At 26.5% G+C, this 17,565-nt stretch overlaps 1 protein-coding gene across 2 annotated transcripts; it reads right to left on the reverse strand.

Annotated features, from left to right (window-relative positions):
- Positions 1 to 437: 437 nt before the first annotated feature.
- On the reverse strand, positions 438 to 17,266 carry LOC126897603 (uncharacterized). 2 transcript variants are annotated; one of them, XM_050671321.1, is made up of 16 exons: positions 15,213 to 17,264; positions 14,610 to 14,737; positions 12,168 to 12,215; positions 11,981 to 12,089; positions 10,502 to 10,594; positions 5,889 to 6,061; positions 5,509 to 5,745; positions 5,255 to 5,414; positions 5,004 to 5,147; positions 4,458 to 4,642; positions 4,265 to 4,374; positions 2,460 to 2,648; positions 2,244 to 2,397; positions 1,981 to 2,113; positions 1,343 to 1,707; positions 438 to 1,216 (listed from the first exon to the last, which is right to left on the reverse strand). In XM_050671321.1, the coding sequence occupies exons 1-16, from the start codon at positions 16,897 to 16,899 to the stop codon at positions 893 to 895; spliced, it is 4,239 nt and encodes a 1,412-aa protein (XP_050527278.1). In that variant the 5' UTR covers positions 16,900 to 17,264; the 3' UTR covers positions 438 to 892. The 2 variants fall into 2 exon arrangements, with proteins under 2 accessions (XP_050527278.1, XP_050527279.1); XM_050671322.1 differs by lacking the exons at positions 438 to 1,216; positions 1,343 to 1,707 and having other exon boundaries at positions 2,050 to 2,187; positions 15,213 to 17,266.
- Positions 17,267 to 17,565: the final 299 nt, after the last annotated feature.

The raw sequence follows: 17,565 nt of genomic DNA on the forward strand, positions 1-17,565 counted from the left end.
CATCCGAGATGAGACAATTCGCCTAAGTTTTGTTCAGGACACCTCATACTATTTGATAGAAATTTTACGTCGACCTGACGCAACCTCATTAGTCACCTCTTACGATTGTCAGAGGGAGCGTGGAAGTATTTTTATCCCCTATCTACAGGGATAAGAGATGAGAGGAAGAGTTTGACCGGGAAATTATTACTTATAAAAATAGAAGCACTCGCTTTTCATCTCGAGTCATTACTTTAAATTTTCAATAACTTCTAAAATACTGATTCAAAAGTTGTTATCGACCAGTCATTTTCTTAATTAGATCATCATTTATTAAATAAGCTAGTTAATTATGTGTGATGCCATTTGAAAAATGAAAGTTGGCATAAGTGATATAAGGTATAAGGGATGAACATAAATAAAAATTTATGATTGAAAAATTGAAAGAAACATTGAACTAAAAGAAACCAAAGTTTTTTATTTTTAAACTAATTAAGTTGTTCATGATAAGTGAAACACTCTGAAAATATATGTATGTATAATAAAAAAACAAAGTTTTGGTAAAAGGATTTTTTTAATTGGTCTTTTTTATAACTTATCGGATAACAAACGAATTAATATACTAACCATCACTGATGGCCCGAGTCTTAATTTATAGTATAATCTGTACACAGTAATAATTATAAAAAAAGTAAATTAAATAAATTAAAAAATCAAAGTATAAAAATTTATTAGTAAGCACCAAATAAGAATTTATAATAGTTTGAAGAGTCAATGTTTTTATCTGAAATTGTACGTTTCAAAACTTTTTATTTTAAGGGATCATTTACAACACACCTATAACAATATTTTCAGTTATCTGGTGTACAGTCATTTATTTAATTAAGATAATATAATTCATGTCCTTATGCAATCACGTGTATGGTTTTTTATGTTTTGGCATACTGGATATGACATCTTTTCTTCTCCAAACGTTTCTTGATGGCGACGGAGATCGGTATGTCGAACCTCCTGCTAGTCTTTCACCTACGTTAGGATCAGGTTCCATCCTTAACGGATGTCTAGTTGGTTCTGCTGATGTTTTCCGTTTAGGTTTATCTAACCCTAAACCTACTTGGCTTGTTTTTCGTGATTTTGAACCAGACTGTTTCATTAGTATATGTTCAATATCAGCAGTTTTAGAACGAAGTACAGCTCCACCTATATTTGATATGCCTGAGCTTACTTTAGATGATTCCTAAATATAAAACGAAAACAAGCTACATTATTTAAGAATATAATGACTTAGAAACTATAAGAATTCACTAAAATCTTTTACGATAGAGCAAAGAATCACAAATAAATAATAAAAGAGTGTACTAACAGGTAACAAGGTAGATAACTCCTCATGACCATGTTTGAATTTTTCCTTGTATAAAGGCGTTTTTGGGACTCCTGTTGTACTAGCGCTTTTAGACAATCGATCTAGACCGGTACTTGATAAGATTTTGTGATAAAATTTAATGTCTTTCTCTTTAGATTTTTTGTCAATTTTAAATTGTTCCGCGTCCATGTCTTTTATTAAGGTATCTTTAGTTGGTGGAAATGTATTACATTTTGTATCAGCTTTTGTAGACCGTCTGTGATATTCAGCAGCCACATTGTCTGGTGATGTTGGTGGTGTCGATATTGAGCTACTATCTGATGACATTGAAGCAATCATTGCTCGAGGTAAGTTAATTACAGAACCTTAATTTAATTAAAATTTTCATTAAGAATTTAGATTAATCGAATAATAAAAAGAAAACTAGAAAATGTATATCACATTAATAAATTATATCCTAAATTTTTTAAGAACTCAGTAAAACCTTAATAAACGTGGTTTGTAGATTTAAAGGGATCACTAAAAATATCCAGAATAAAGATAATATTGATTAAATAGCTGTACATAGTTTTAATTTCTGGTTTGTATTCTGGTTGATCAATAAGATATATATTTTCAATTGGTGGCATTATTCTTACTATTATTTTGTCTGCTTTCATCCTCAATGAATGGAATATCAGTATCTTCGACATTTAATGACTGCGATGGCGAATGTTTTACAGGAACTGGTATCATCAGACTGGCAGTAATAACACCATCATCATTATTTACCTAAACCAAAACTAATAATTGATCCCAAGTTATGTTTTGAGTGTAAAGAAAGACTACGCTTTCCCTTGTGATAACTGTTAAAATGGGTATGTTACTAATTTATTATTAGATATAACATTAAAAATCATACTTGATTTCCATTAGATTGTGGTTTATTTGCTATTGAGTGTTCTACTGTTTTTCTGTTCATATGCATTCGTTCGAAAACAGGATAGGTGAATGATTCTACATCATCGGGGAAAAATGCTGTCGCTGCTTTACTTCGGCTTTTTCGTTCTCTCGGTCTAAAATTTAATGAGTCAAAGAAAATACTAACGATATAATAGACAATTTAATAATTTTGTACTTGTATTTATATTCTTCATTATCATCGGGTCCGCCAATACCAGCATTTTGATGGGTAAATTCTCCTCGAGTCCAAATTTTCTTCCCTTGGCCATCAAGTCTAGTTAATTCTAAGTCTGGAGAAACACTACCTTCATTTGGTATAGGTACATTCAATAGGAAGTCCTTAGATTCCTGAGATGAACCATTCCTGATGATAAATACATTTTGCATAAATATTAAAGGTTTTGAAAATCATTACATTTTTCTTAGATTTTTCTATTAAATTTGTGTAGTCGTTGTTCATCCTTACAGTTGTCAAAATGTTGGCACTAACATTGGTTAAGAATCAACGACTACACGAATTTAGCTGAAAAACTTGAAAAAACATAAATAATAAAAATTATGTTATCTTCAAAAGGCATTGTAATTTTACAATATTTTTATTACAATTGTAAATTATTCTCACTATGAAATCAAAAGATAACTGAATAATAAAAATTATGTTATCTTCAAAAAGCATTGTAATAATTTTTATTTTTCAGTTATCTTTTGATTTCATAGTGAGAATAATTTACATTGCAATAATAATATTAATAAAATTTTAAGTTCTAAAATATATGGAATATAATTCATTCTTATTTAGAATATTTACAAATATATCCATGTCTTTATTTTGTGCTAATGTTTTTAACTTGTTGCAGAAGCATATTTAGGGAGGTGATGGAAGCGATCACCTCCTGAACATGCAACGATACAAACTTTTCGGGGCTAGCATTTATGTTTTATGGTTCTGATGATTTTATTTTTGTTAATGCATTTTTATAAATAAAAAAAAATTTATATGAATTATTTTTTATGTTTTATGAAAAATTATAATTATCTGTTTAACTTGTTAATACTATTTGATTATTGCTTATACTGTTGCATTTTCAATTTTTTTATAACTCACATCTTCAAAATTTGACTGAGAAGTCAAATGAACCATTAAAGATTGACTAATTATAGTCATAATAGTTATATGATAAAATAATAAACCTGTGATAGTACATATCATATATTTCTACTATACTTATATAAGATAAGATAAAAGTTATAAGCAAAACTAAGGTTATAAGTATTAAATTTGATTGCCCCTTTGGATGAATATCTATCTAAAGACACCCTTGTCGAAATGTCAGAACAATACTGGAGACATGGGCATATCTTAAATATTTTAAATAATACAACAATTCAAGAAAGCTTTAACACATTTATAATTAACTTTTCCCATAAATTATTTATTAAATATACATGTAAGCCAGAGTAAATAAGTTTAAGATATTAATCACGCATCTAGGATTTATTTTTAAAATAAATAGCATTAAGAAAAGGTTCATTGGGAAACAAATAAAATTCAGAAACTATAACTTTTAAAATAAAAATCTTAGTGTTAAATTGGAATAAAGTTACGTAAATATCTTTAAGCAAGATAAAATATAAATTTCGTCGGCTATAAATATTGTATTACTTTTTAAATTTTGAAATTATGATGTATTCAGAATTTAATAATAATAATAGGAATGTGTGTGAAATATAGTAAAATCTAAAATATTAAGTTACTTGGATTGTTTTTTATAATATTAGTAGCATAAAATGACATATTTTAAAAGTGAATATCTTTTAGTGAGTGTAAGTCTCAATTTACGTCAGAAGACAATTAGTTCTCTGAATAAAATTCAGAATGAGTTAAGTTTCACATTTTTTAATTTGAGGTAAGTAGGTTATTAAAAATATTTAATGGCAAAGTTTATTTTAAACGCACACAAACACTACAATTTAATTTACTGGATATTATTTTCGATGAATGTATATCGTAACCTTAGCACATTATCTAAGGCTTCAGGGTTTGATTCTGACATTTGAGCATACACTTCATCTAAAATTTCAGCAGGTACCTTTAATTATAAATTGTTGAGTTGATTACATTGTATAGCCGTTTTATTAAAAAAAATTTTTGAGTTTCTTCAACCCAAAATACCTTAAATAATTGTTCATAGTTTTCTATTAATGACGTGACCACGTCAATTGCAAGTCTTCTTTCCGTTGTCATTTCGTCACTTAGGTCGTTTAAACTTATTTCTTTAATAGGTTTGTGAAGAATATTAGGCGCAAATAATGTCGCTAAGTTGCTAGCATCCATTTTATTGCCTTCAACTAAATGTCCTAAGAGGGTAATTTTTATCAAACTCATTTTAAATAACTAACTTAGGAATATTATTTTTGTGGCTATCTTCCAAAACTGATCACTGACAAAAATAAATTGAGATTTCTTCTAATATGAATAGAAAAGAATATTTTCTGTCGCGTGTAAAAAAATTGTAGCTGAATTTTATCGTGAAAGTTTTATTTTATGCTAAGAAAATGACAATTTACGTATAACATCATTGTAATATTAAATTTATTTTTATTATCCTGAAAAATCGCTAAAATTGCATATCAGCTTTTGGAAAATAAACACAGATTTATAAAAAAGTTAAATAATCTCAAATGTTATTTTTAAATAATAATGTAAATTATAAATTACCATTAGAATCTTTCGAGTCTTCTGAATATTTAGCCATATTATTCAGGAACTTGAGTAAAGCATGGAGTGTATTACGATTTGCTACTGGCAATAGTTGAATAAGATGTTTGATAGCATTAATTTGTAAATGCCTATTCCGGATTTCTATTTAGAAAATTTTATATTAAGTTTTTGTCATTGAGTTTTACTTTACTCGACAAATATATATTTATCGAGCTTAGAAAAAACTAAAAAAAAAAATAAAATAATACTTTGAGTTTGAATGAAACATTGGTATAGATCATTGCATAGAAGTGAGTCAGGCAATGCCCTAAAGTACTCTTTTAATAACGTGGCTACGTCATGTACGTGATCTTCAGTTTTAGACAATATGCTTTCTAAAGATTTTCCATGATCAAAATCTTCACGAAGCTATTATATAAAAATTAAAACTTGATAAGTTTCAATATTTTAATACAAAAATAGAAGCTAAGAAATTATTTTAGCTGACTAAATAATTTAATACCTGTCTTAAACGTTTCTTTGAACTACTTATCCGGAAAACTCCTACTTTATGTAATCCATAGTTTTCTAAGTAACTTAAACACGAAGTGACAAAACTAGGAACACCATAATTGGTGATTCGTTTATTTGGACTATTATCTTTATCGGTATCGGACAATACATTTGAACTGGAACTTGAAAAAGTCTTGATTAACTCACTGACGGGCGGGTTTGCTGTAGAGTCACAGGAATGTGATCGCTAATAACATTTAAACTTTCATCAACGTTGAAAAATTAGTTATGAAAATATGTAATTTGAAAGGAAAATTGATTATAATATCAACATAAATTTTAGTAAAACTATACTTAAATGCCTATGTGAAAAATATTTATTTGAAATACCTCACTTGGATCTTTTGGAACTTCAATATAACTTGAAAAGCTACTCCTACCACGTTGTGATTTAGACGCATACTGAGCATCAGTTGGAACATTTAACTGAGATCTTGATGAACGTTCTTGTTCTACACAATCATTTAGCGAAACTCCGAAAATTGTATGCGGGTACAAGCTTTCTAAAATTATTATTTTTTATAAATAAATGTAATATACACAGGAAAATTCTTTTAATATTAGCCTCTTGATTTTTCTTAAAATAATAATTATGTTGATAGTTATTTTTGGAGTTTTTTTATTTCATAAATTTCTTTATGAATTATTAGTTACTTTTTTAATTCATCCATTAAACCTTATAAGAGTATTAACTTAAATTTTTAAATAGAAACATAAATATTTAACTACCTTAAAGAAAATAATCTAATTAAGAAAATGACTGGTTAATAACAGTTTTTGAACTAGTATTCGGAAATTATTAACATTGACAAGTATAGATTGGAGAAGCGAGACAGAGTAATTTGTAATCATGAGAGTAAATAAAGTGCACCTTATCTCTACTTTATATTCTAAAATATAATAAAATAATTAATTTCGAAATAATGGGTCAAAATTTGTTATTGACCAGGAACTTTCTTAATTTGATCATTTATTATATAATACACTAGTTAAATATGTATGTTGCCATAAAAAAATAAAATTGATGATTTTATAAGGTATACGGGATGATTATAAAAAATAATTTGATTGTTAAATTGAGAAAAACATAAACTTAAAAGAAACCAAACAAAAAATTCTCAATATTAATATGAATTTCACTTTATAAAAAACTGAAAAATATTAAAAAAAATTTCCTTAACATAACTATTATTTTAAGAAAAATTAGAGAACCAAATATTAAAGAAATTATCCTTTATATGAAAAATATTTTGCTAAATATTCTATTACACAAAATAATACTAAATATTAATGAGACTTATTATTATTTCCATTGTAAATTTATTAAATATGCACATAAAAAAATAAAAGTTACATATGTTGATGATAATAAAAAAAAATGGCAAAATATATGCCAATTAATTAGACAGGACTATTTTATAATTCATGTAATGTATTTTAATTTCCATATATTATTTTATCATAATAATGATGATTTTTTGTGTCATAGATGTTACCAATTGTAGAATTAACTGACAAATACTGTTCAGGTTTTACAAAAAATGTGGTAAGTATTAATATATAGAGTATTTAGTAAATAAAGGTACGGGTTTCTATTGTTCTCATTGTTTATAATAATTGACCAGTTTTCTTACTTATTGAACTCCCTGTAGAATACAAAGCCTTACAAAAACAAAAATAAAATTTTCTAAACGTTAAATAAAATTTTAAAACGTTCTAATTTATGTTTATTTTAAATTTAATCACTATTCAATTTTGTTCATACATTTTAAGTACTAATTAATTTAATCACTACGCATTATAGCGTTACTAAATATTAAAGTAAATATTCAATAAGTAAATGCTAATCAAAAAGGGTCAAATTAATGTTTAAAGTAGCAAAGAAACATTACGAAGATATCATTTACTGTCCATTTATCATTTTGAGAAATTCTCCAAAATTAACTATTTTAAATAAAATCTTGTTTAGATATGTTTAAGATTGGGTGAATGTGTTCCTTTACACCCCCACCTCATTTGAAGTTCTAGGTTAAATTAAATTATGTGCACTAATTCTATTATACAGCTATATCACGTGCAATATCTTTAATGGTATAAGATAAAACATATTTTTTTCTTAACACTTTAAATTTTAAAAAATTTGGTTGGGAATTTTTTCCGCCATTTTTCCTTTGTTGATTGTCCTATATATAAAAACATTGGTGGTGAAGTGCAAGTCTGTTAATTTTTATCTCTAGACATAAAAGAAACGCATTATGAACGCTGATTTGAAAATGATAATACCTTTTAAAATAATGATTCAAAAGTTATTATCAACTGGTTGTATTTTTATTTGAAATCAAGTTAAACAGGTAAGTTTCAGTTTAAAAAACTAAGATGATACAATTTTAAAGAGGGATACAGTTGTATATTTTTCTATTAATTAAGTGTGTAGGATATTAACTTCTGAAAAGAAAGAATTATAATTTATTATACTTTTGAAAATACGTGAAACATAGGTAACGGATTAACCTGTATAATTTTGGAGGGAGTGTAGATATTTTAACCTGGTGTCCTTCTCCTACTCGCCTTTTACTAATAATAAATTCTGTATCTACGTCTCTCTCACTAGGTTAACTTGAATTTTGCTAGCTTTTTCTTGTAGTTAGGAATCAAATGATAATTTATCATTTACAAGTGTTATAATTTATTTTAGAACTGCCGTCGTAAGTTTTAAATAAATTTAAATTCTAATATTACTTTTAGTTGAATGTAAAGCACTTAAAATCCAACATTTTAAAATGCATTATTTAATTAAGCTTTTTAAAAAATATTTTATTTAACGCTTTATAGAAGAACATATTAATGCACTTTAATCAATAAATTCTTTTAAAAATAAAAGTTGCAATTTAAAAAGTGTATTTTATAATTTTAATAGAATCGACAATACTGGATAAAGAAATACTTAATTTAAGCTTAACGAAATTTTTTCTAACATATTTAATGTCTAATAATCACTAAGATTATAGTTTTACTCAAAGTCTCATGGATTTGTAGAGTTAAGCACCTAATTTCATTGTCACGGCTACAATGTACGTTAATCGTTAAAACTAGGCCGAAATAAGTAACGTTAAAAATAAACAACCCAGTTTTCCCAATGATTTTTTTATGTTCTCCTGGATACAAAATCGTGGGATTGACAGAACTCCGTAAAAACGTCACAGAATGCATGAGTGTACATAATGTAATGACGATTTAATATCTTGTCACAACCTATGCCAAAAAAATAGAGTTAAATTTAACTTATTTCGCCTAAAAAACACCCAGACGTGCGCGGATTATACTACACACAACATAAATGCCTGTTTTTTTTTTAACAAAAACATTCTTTTGCTAAACTACCTTGTTTGATTTTAATTACACGACAACAAAACAATCTTATAGTGAACTTAATTTAGTGCACTTAAAACACAATTTATTTCGTGCAAACACTGTCGTGATACGTTTATTTCTGTATTAGTTAACGTGGGCGATCAACAAAGTTCACAGCCGGCCAAAAACAGGGCCCTTCACCAATTAAATTCCAACAATTATAATAAATTTAAAAAAGTACACAGATAATTTTAAATACATTGTTCATCAGCATTAACTGAAAACCTCTGTACAAAATAATTATGAAATATGTAAGATTATTTTTCTAAAGTCGCTAATAACTATTTTAAAATATAATTTACAGTAAACTATTTGAGAATCTTAGAAAAAATAGAGAAACATTTATAGGACAAAATATTAAACAAGTTATGTAATCAAAAATATGGTTTTAGCTTCAATGCGTAGCACGGAAGTCAATTATGTAAATCGATTTACTTCTATTGAATCGATTTTTATCAAACATACGTCAAAATATTACAAATTCATTGTATCTAGTTGGATTAGCGTCATAGTTTTGAAATATTCCTCTCAATTCCCACGATAGAGCGAAATGTCTCAAAACATTACAATTGTTATAAAACAGTCGTTATTGATTTTTTATTTTTCACTTTATGTTAAAATAACATTTCGAAAACTAGACGAATCATTGCCAAATTTTTATTGATGATACTTCAGATTTACCTTTTCGATGAGACACATTTTTTTTTGAAAATCCAATCAATATCAAATTACTGGGGGAGTATAAAAATTAACACAAAAATGAACTTATAAAATATTTGTACAATATATTTCCAACACTGTAGTTTAGCATACTACATGTGTTCATACATTACAAAAACTTTTCTGTAGTATTTAGTGTCCATAAATATTAAACTCTTGAGTGTTAAAAATTGTATTTATCTTTTAAAAATGTTTTATTCTTAACTGTCATTTATTAATTTGATTTTCAAAATAATATTTGACATTGTTGTTATTCATGGCAACGTTATATGTTTTTTTTAATGAACATAAAATATTTGTACATATTTTAAGATTTGCAAATTTTTTACAAACTTTAAAATATGAAATAATTTCAGTTCCTAAGCCAAAATTGTATTCGATTGTTAGCAGCTGGTCCATTTGAAATTTTACAGCATAAAGAATTTATTGTATAGTTATAAACGATCTTTAAAAAATAATTTTAATAACTATGTTGTTTTCACTGATTTTATAAAATATCTGTTCTTAGGTGTTTCAAATAACATGTTTATAGACTAATGCTCTAAAACATTAATTAGCTTCCAATATTTTTTTTTAAAAATTGTTTAGTACGAACATTATAACGAGGGGGCGAGCCAAGTAATAAATATTAATATTCGCCACCCTTGACATTTGTCATCTTGATAACTCTAGAAAATCCAAATTTTTTTTTATTTCAAAATTTACATTAAGGAGAGTTTGTAGTAATGATCTATACAACAAACGATAACATATGAAAAGCACTACAACTAAATAAATTATTCATTCATTCTAGATAAAAAAAAAAAAATTACCATTTTCATCTTTATCTTTTAAATTGCCGGTGGTGTTCGCCCTTCTCTTCAAAAGATAAGGTCTTCGTTTCTTAGGACCAGAAAGTACGTTTCCTAAAAAAAAAAAAATTAATATAGCTAAAAAATTCAATTTGCATTTAAATATTAAAAATTGGATAAAACACTTGGCGAATTTTCGAATTTCCATTTTAACATTACCGTATCGATTGATTAAAAATATAATAATTCAAATTGTTAAATAAGCTTATTTTATAAACGAATAAAAAACATAATACTGTTAAATATATTTTCACATTATTTTCAAATGTTTATTTTAGTGTTAAAATTCTACTCCAAGGTTATGAGTAACACACAGAGAATGGGTTAATGAGAACTTCCGAAGATTGGCTCAAGATATAAATTCAATTAGAAAGTAGCAGATAATGGCGTTGGACTATAACTTATATTTAACGTCAAGTTATATTGATATAGAAAACATGGGAAATAATTTATTTGTGTACCTTATATACACATATTGCGGTATTGAAATTTAAATCCGGATCAATGTGTAATCTAAATGATGTGACCGTATAAATTAATCTATTTACATAAAAAATAATTTCTCGTGTATTTTCCTCTCTAGAACAACACTGTAATTACATTTGTACTAACATATAAATAAAAAATTTCTTTTACCTATAAATATTATTTATTTATGTAGAAATCGAATTAATAAAATTAGAAAATTTTTAAAGTAAAGGATGGATGGTAAATAAAGGCTAACAGAAATATTTTTGTTGTATTATATCAAATGAGTTGTATATTATTTCTTAGTGTATGAATGCCATTACTGTAGTAGTAATGTTCTTAAAATCCTGGGTATTTAATTAAGTAAAAATTATGATTGGTTTAATTTCCAATTATTTTCTTAGCTATTTAAAGTCTTCGTATAGACCGCCTATAATTCCAATTGTGTACATCAATATTATAGAAGCCTTATGAAAACAATTTTAAATTGAATTAAATTATATTAATTTAATAAATTAAATTATAATTTTTTGAAAGTTTAGAACATTTAATGCTAAATTTTAAATTAACATTGGTAAAGTCACTTTACATTTTTATTTAATCTTTGGCTTCTGTTCAAGTTTTTATTTTATTTTGTTATTTCGAATAAAATGGCTAGTAAATGTTTGACCATTTATAATTAGTGAATTTGTGACAGTTTACTAAGAAGTTTGCTGGCTTACGGCAAAAATAAAAAATAAACGTAAAGTATATAGTTTCAGTTGTTTGATACTTATAATAACAGACACTCTAAAATAAGTTAACACTACCTATTATGTATTAATAAAATTTATGTAATAATGATAGTGTATTATATTTCAAATAATTTTAGTGATTAAAAGTTTGAAACGTTCAAGAGGTTATAAATAGTAGACTAATATAATAAGCTTTCCTATTGAAAAAACATGCATATATATATACTTGTATTTTTACCTGTTGGTATTCTTACTGGCACTCCGAGATTAATTTCTTGAATCTTATTAATGGCAACGTACGATAATATTTCTTTTTCAATATCAGTGAGGTCTAGTAAAGATGAGTCCTTTAAAAATTTTATTTTTGATAATCATAACATTGAATAATCAATTATTAATAAAAAATTTAAGTAATTAATTCTTACTTTAAGACGAATTGATTTTCCGCTAGAATGCAGCCATACGCAGTTTCCCTAAAATTAAATCAAAATTTTATGATAGAAAACAGTCAATATTATTTTAGTTTCTATGTATTGTCAAACTAAGCAGCTATTAACTAATGATTATTCTAAGGACTAGTTATGGATAATGAAAACGAAATTTTTCCAAGTCTTATTTAAAAGTTATACTATAATGATAATTTTGTATTAGAGAAAAACGTTTATACACATTAAAATAGATTTTCTAACAAAATAAAATGTTCTCATTAAATAATATGATTATATGCGTTTGTATAGGTTAAGTTATGTTATTAAATTCAGTTTAAACGAAATTATTAGACCATATTATTTTATACAAAACTTTGGTTGTATTTATGATATAAGCAAAGGTGAACTTGTGTACGAAAAACGTTGATTTTCCAGCTAAAGTTCAATTTTAAATTTAAACAAAAATAGTTTAAACTTAAAACGTTTTACCAAAATTCTCAAATTTTCGCTATTTGTTGCCGTTAACAATTATATACAAAAAAATTATTTCAACTCTCATAAATATATTTTCACGATCTAAAAATAAATACATGTTAAGTTAAAATGATTTTTCTGGTGGTCACTGACTTTGCCAATTTTTGTTGTGTACTATGAGATTTTATTTTATTTTTCAAACTCAAGTTAGTAAAAATATTTAGATTTTTTAAATAATATTTGTATCTTATTTGGATATATTTAATTAAAATTGATTAAAAATTCTCAGAGATAGGGACGAAAGTTTTTTTAATCATTTAGTCTCAATATTTTGATTTTCTTTTATGTCCTATTTACTCAAATAATAATACAGTTTTTAAAAAATAGAGTGTAATAATAGTATAGAAACATATATTTTATACAGATGTTAAGAAAATTAGAAATACTCATGAAGTTTGCCAAATGTTACACATAACTATGTTGCTACACTATATAATGTACAGATATGATAATTGTTCATTGTGACTTTTACTTGATTGTTGTGGATAAAATTGTACTAGATTGGTTAGAATGATTTAAATAATATTTTTCTCCAGTTTTTTTAATATCCAAAATTTTCTAATTGTGCTTAATTCAAAGTGAATAGAACGGGTTTGTAAAAACTATCTTGCTGTAAAGCTATGAGTCACACTTTATTTTATGTGTTAAATAAATAAATGCTTATTTGTAGCTTCCTATCACCAATATTCTACTTTTAAAGTGTGTGTTGTATTTTTAATTTTTCGGTATCATAAATTAAAATCTTATAAAGTTTTTTAAAAAACATTATATAGAGAATAAGTTAAAAATAATATATCAAAAACATCGTTTAAAAACTAAAAAAAAATTAAATGTTTTATTAACATTTAGAAATACTCCACATAACCACATATAAGATTTCAAGAAATCTTTATATTTATAAATAAACAGGACTACAAGCTTATTGAACCTTTAAAGGTTTTTATGAATGTACAATATTTCAATTAACATTGCGCCAACTAATTAAGATATTGATTGGAAAACTAGAAAATGGAATAAAATAGCCATGTGATGTATTAAATCCTTCATCCATTTGAAAAATATCACACTTAATTATTAAATTTTTTGATAAAAATTATTGTTACTTAAATTAAAAATGTAATATATTAATTTATTTTATTCGAAAATTCAAATGATTGAGTTTTATTATTAACTTATTATTTGTTATTAATTGAATGTATATTTTTATATTTATAGGTTTTATTTTAAAAGAATTTTAATTTAGAGATTTTATTCACGCATGTAAGTATAACTTTCATTGATTTTACAACTCGTGGCTTTATTATTAAACCATAACTTATTAAATCATGCAAAAATAAAATAAATTATTATATTAAACATTATTATAATATATACAATATTAGTGAAATATTTTTTAGATATTTTAACAATAAATGCATGTACACAAGTCAACTTATGAAGAGTTTTATGTTTGAAATTAATTTTCTGGCTAATTAAGAAAACAGCACTGAACATTTATTTAATATACACTAATTATCATCATAAAAATGGGTAATATTTCTATAAACTTGAAACTTTAGGAAGCATTATCTTATTTTATTGTATTATTTTTAACATAATTTCATATGGTAATTTTATGGATTCTTTCATAAATCCTTGTAAATTCCTTTAAATATTATATCAATTAAGAAAAGTTAAATCAATATATTGTTTTTTTTTTAATAATTACATAGGAAGGCTATTCAAATTTGTATATATGCTTATCTAAATATTTGAGTGATTTCAGTTTTTTGATTTTATTATTTATCTTTGAAAATTTGAATTGATAATAGAATAAAATATTTTAATAATCGATTTGTATTTATATAACATACTAATATTTGTACACGAAGAATTAAATAATAATTTTTACTTATGTATACTTACTAATGGAGACCAAGGTGATGAAATTGTATTAGCCCTCGTCTGACTTTTTGAACGGCCTTTCCATATTCTTTTGGACATAAACCCCTGCTGAACGTTGGTTGAAGATCTTGATTTCTGCATTCCGGGGGCTAAACATAAAATTAATATGTTCAAATAACTTTTCAATTAAAATAAATGTCTAATATTTTCTGTTTTAAATTATGATAAAACTATTGTTAATTTAATAATGGTATTAAATAAATAAAATATTAATACTTAAAGTTTTTGTGCTAAATTAACAACTTGAAAATGCATAAATTTAATTTAAATATAAATGAAAATAACCTTATTTAATTGTTATATGAATGATTTAATAGTCTTTAATAATATTTATTACCTTTAACTATTGATTGATTGTTTAGTATAGATTTATAAAATTACATTCAAAAGTAAAAATAAATATTTAAATCAACATTATGGTTTAAATAAACTCAATAGATATAATTTTATCTAATGTAGTTAGTTATTTTGAGTAAAATTCTTATTATATGTTATTACAAATTCTTAGGCCTGATAATTCAACTTATTAATGTATTAAGTACAAAAAATTGGCAATTATATTACCATTAAGAGATTTAGGTGGGGATAGTGGAGGTGACAGTAATTCTTCCCCGCTAAAGGTTGTACCAGTATCGATACTGCTTCTAGAGCTCGTCATTCTCGATCCAGAATTATCATCAAAAGTTTTCAGCACCATTAGCCAAGAATCGTCTGTTTGTATTGACTTATTAGTTTCATCACCCTCACATATATCTGGTTCACCTTTTCCTTTTATGTTTCTAATGTTTCGATCATAGTTGACCCTTTTAAACCTGTCCGCTTTATCAGAGTCAACGCTTTTTTTTCTTGCCATTCTTAAATATCTCTTAATTGTATCACTTACTGAAGGTGAAATATCATCATTTTCTATGCTGGTTTTACGTTGCAATGTTTTAGATGATGCTTTAGAAGAGTTATCAATTACTTCAGTTGGATTTTCTATCCTTCGTCGATTTTCTTCTTCTATGAAACTAAGAATTCCTGAGTCTAAAGGTATTGTTTGTGTGCTAATTTCTCTGTATTTGTCTTCCACGTCTTCTATTTCTATTATTGGGGGTGGAGAGGATAAATATCCTGATTTATTGTTGGAAAAAAACATACACTTTTTTTTATCATTATATAGTTTTAGGTATTCATTAGATGATGTGTTAATTCGGTCATCCGATCTTTGATTGTCTTTCCATGATGAGCTCAAAGAGTTTAACGATCCCAAGCCTAGATTCGACGACGATCCTATTATTCTTCTACCTAAAAACCCTCTAGTTTTACGCAATTCAAAGTATAAATTTTCTAATAATTTTCTATCCATTAGTATGTCACCTATAACTTTTTCTCGGTTTGTCGATCTTGCATAATATCTTCGTAACGTTTCAAGTAAGTTTTTTTGAGTGTTATCACTTTCTAGTATGTAAGATCTAAGAGACTTTTTACCATCAGAGTTACCATAGCTAGCTGAAACGTCCACAGTTTTAGATATGTAGTCTTCAAGTTTTTCTAAAAGCTTTTCATGGTCTAATGTTGAATCATCTTGTGGTGAAGCCTCTCCGCTAGGTTTTCTAATATAATCATTTATGATTTGAACTAAATCTGACTTAGAATTGGATGATTGGCTATCAATTAATAATAAGTTACTTTGATCATTAGACCCAAAAAGAAATTCTTTTCTTAGTTGTTCTAACTCGTATCTTCCTGCTGGTCTTGGATGAGCTAAAAAGGTTACACTTGGCACCCTTGTGATGGTTTCAGCTTCATCTGCACTATTGGTATGTTCCCGAACGCTACTCATTTTTTTTAGTCTACCACTTCTGGGTCTACCCCTAGACCTAAAACCTAATGCTCCAGGATAAGATTGCTTTCTCCATAGCAAAAATTTTGGTTCTTTTTGACATACTTCCTGAAAATAAGCTTCAATTTTTGGCACATCTTCCGGTCTGTTTGCCACACCTTCAGGTATTAGTTTTCTACCTGCGTCGGCCATATACCTCCATGTTTTACGAGTTAGAAGCCATCGTTCGCGTTTAGATCCTCTAGTTTTTCTATCTTTAAATGGTTCCTTGTCCCAAGTTTTAGCCATGACTTCTCCACAATCTCCAATACTTATCCGACCAGTCTTTTTAATTTTTTTCTTCTTTGAAATAAGCTTGAAACTACATTTTTTAGGTTTTTCTTCGTCACTTTCCGGCATCCGGGAACCACTCGGGTGGTCAGACATCGTTTAAATAGATACCACTTGATCACGAGTGCACTCATATAAAATCCAATAAGTTATTAAAATAAACAATAATATTTTTTAAAAGTAACAGGTGGTATATTTCAATCATTAGTAATCTTTCAAAAAGTATCGACAAGATATTAAAAAATATTAGTCAATACTGTGGTCGACGGATTGCTTAGTCGGTTCATCGATGATGTCTAAAAATAAACGTTAGCATGTGCGTAATTATTATGTACAATTGACAAAAATACACTGGAATGAAAATAGGCCGTGCCGCGTACCGAACTTAGACTCGCTATTATACAATAATATTAATAAAACGAAAATGTCTCGTCGTAGTCGCGTCTCACACTAGACTTCGAAAATAGCCGCGGGCATTTTCTTGGTTAGGTAAACGGCACGGACAGCAAAATAGTATAAGCGATGGTCGAGTGGGGGGAAGTAGTGGGAGTGAGATTGAGAAGATAATGATCGGGTGTTAGAACAACAGTGTGCCAAAATATATAACACCCACATACGCTCGTCTAATACAGTTTCGCATCACATTGTACAAATCAACGTTTTGTATACAGGGTGATCCGGCAACTTGCCCGGATTTCTATACCAAGAGATGATGGTAAACAAGAAAATTTATAATACATCACACTGTTTGCCAAAACTTGT

Source organism: Daktulosphaira vitifoliae, unplaced genomic scaffold, assembly GCF_025091365.1.
Source record: "Daktulosphaira vitifoliae isolate Bord-2020 unplaced genomic scaffold, ASM2509136v1 Scaffold_2, whole genome shotgun sequence".
In the NCBI taxonomy this organism is placed as follows: domain Eukaryota; kingdom Metazoa; phylum Arthropoda; class Insecta; order Hemiptera; family Phylloxeridae; genus Daktulosphaira; species Daktulosphaira vitifoliae.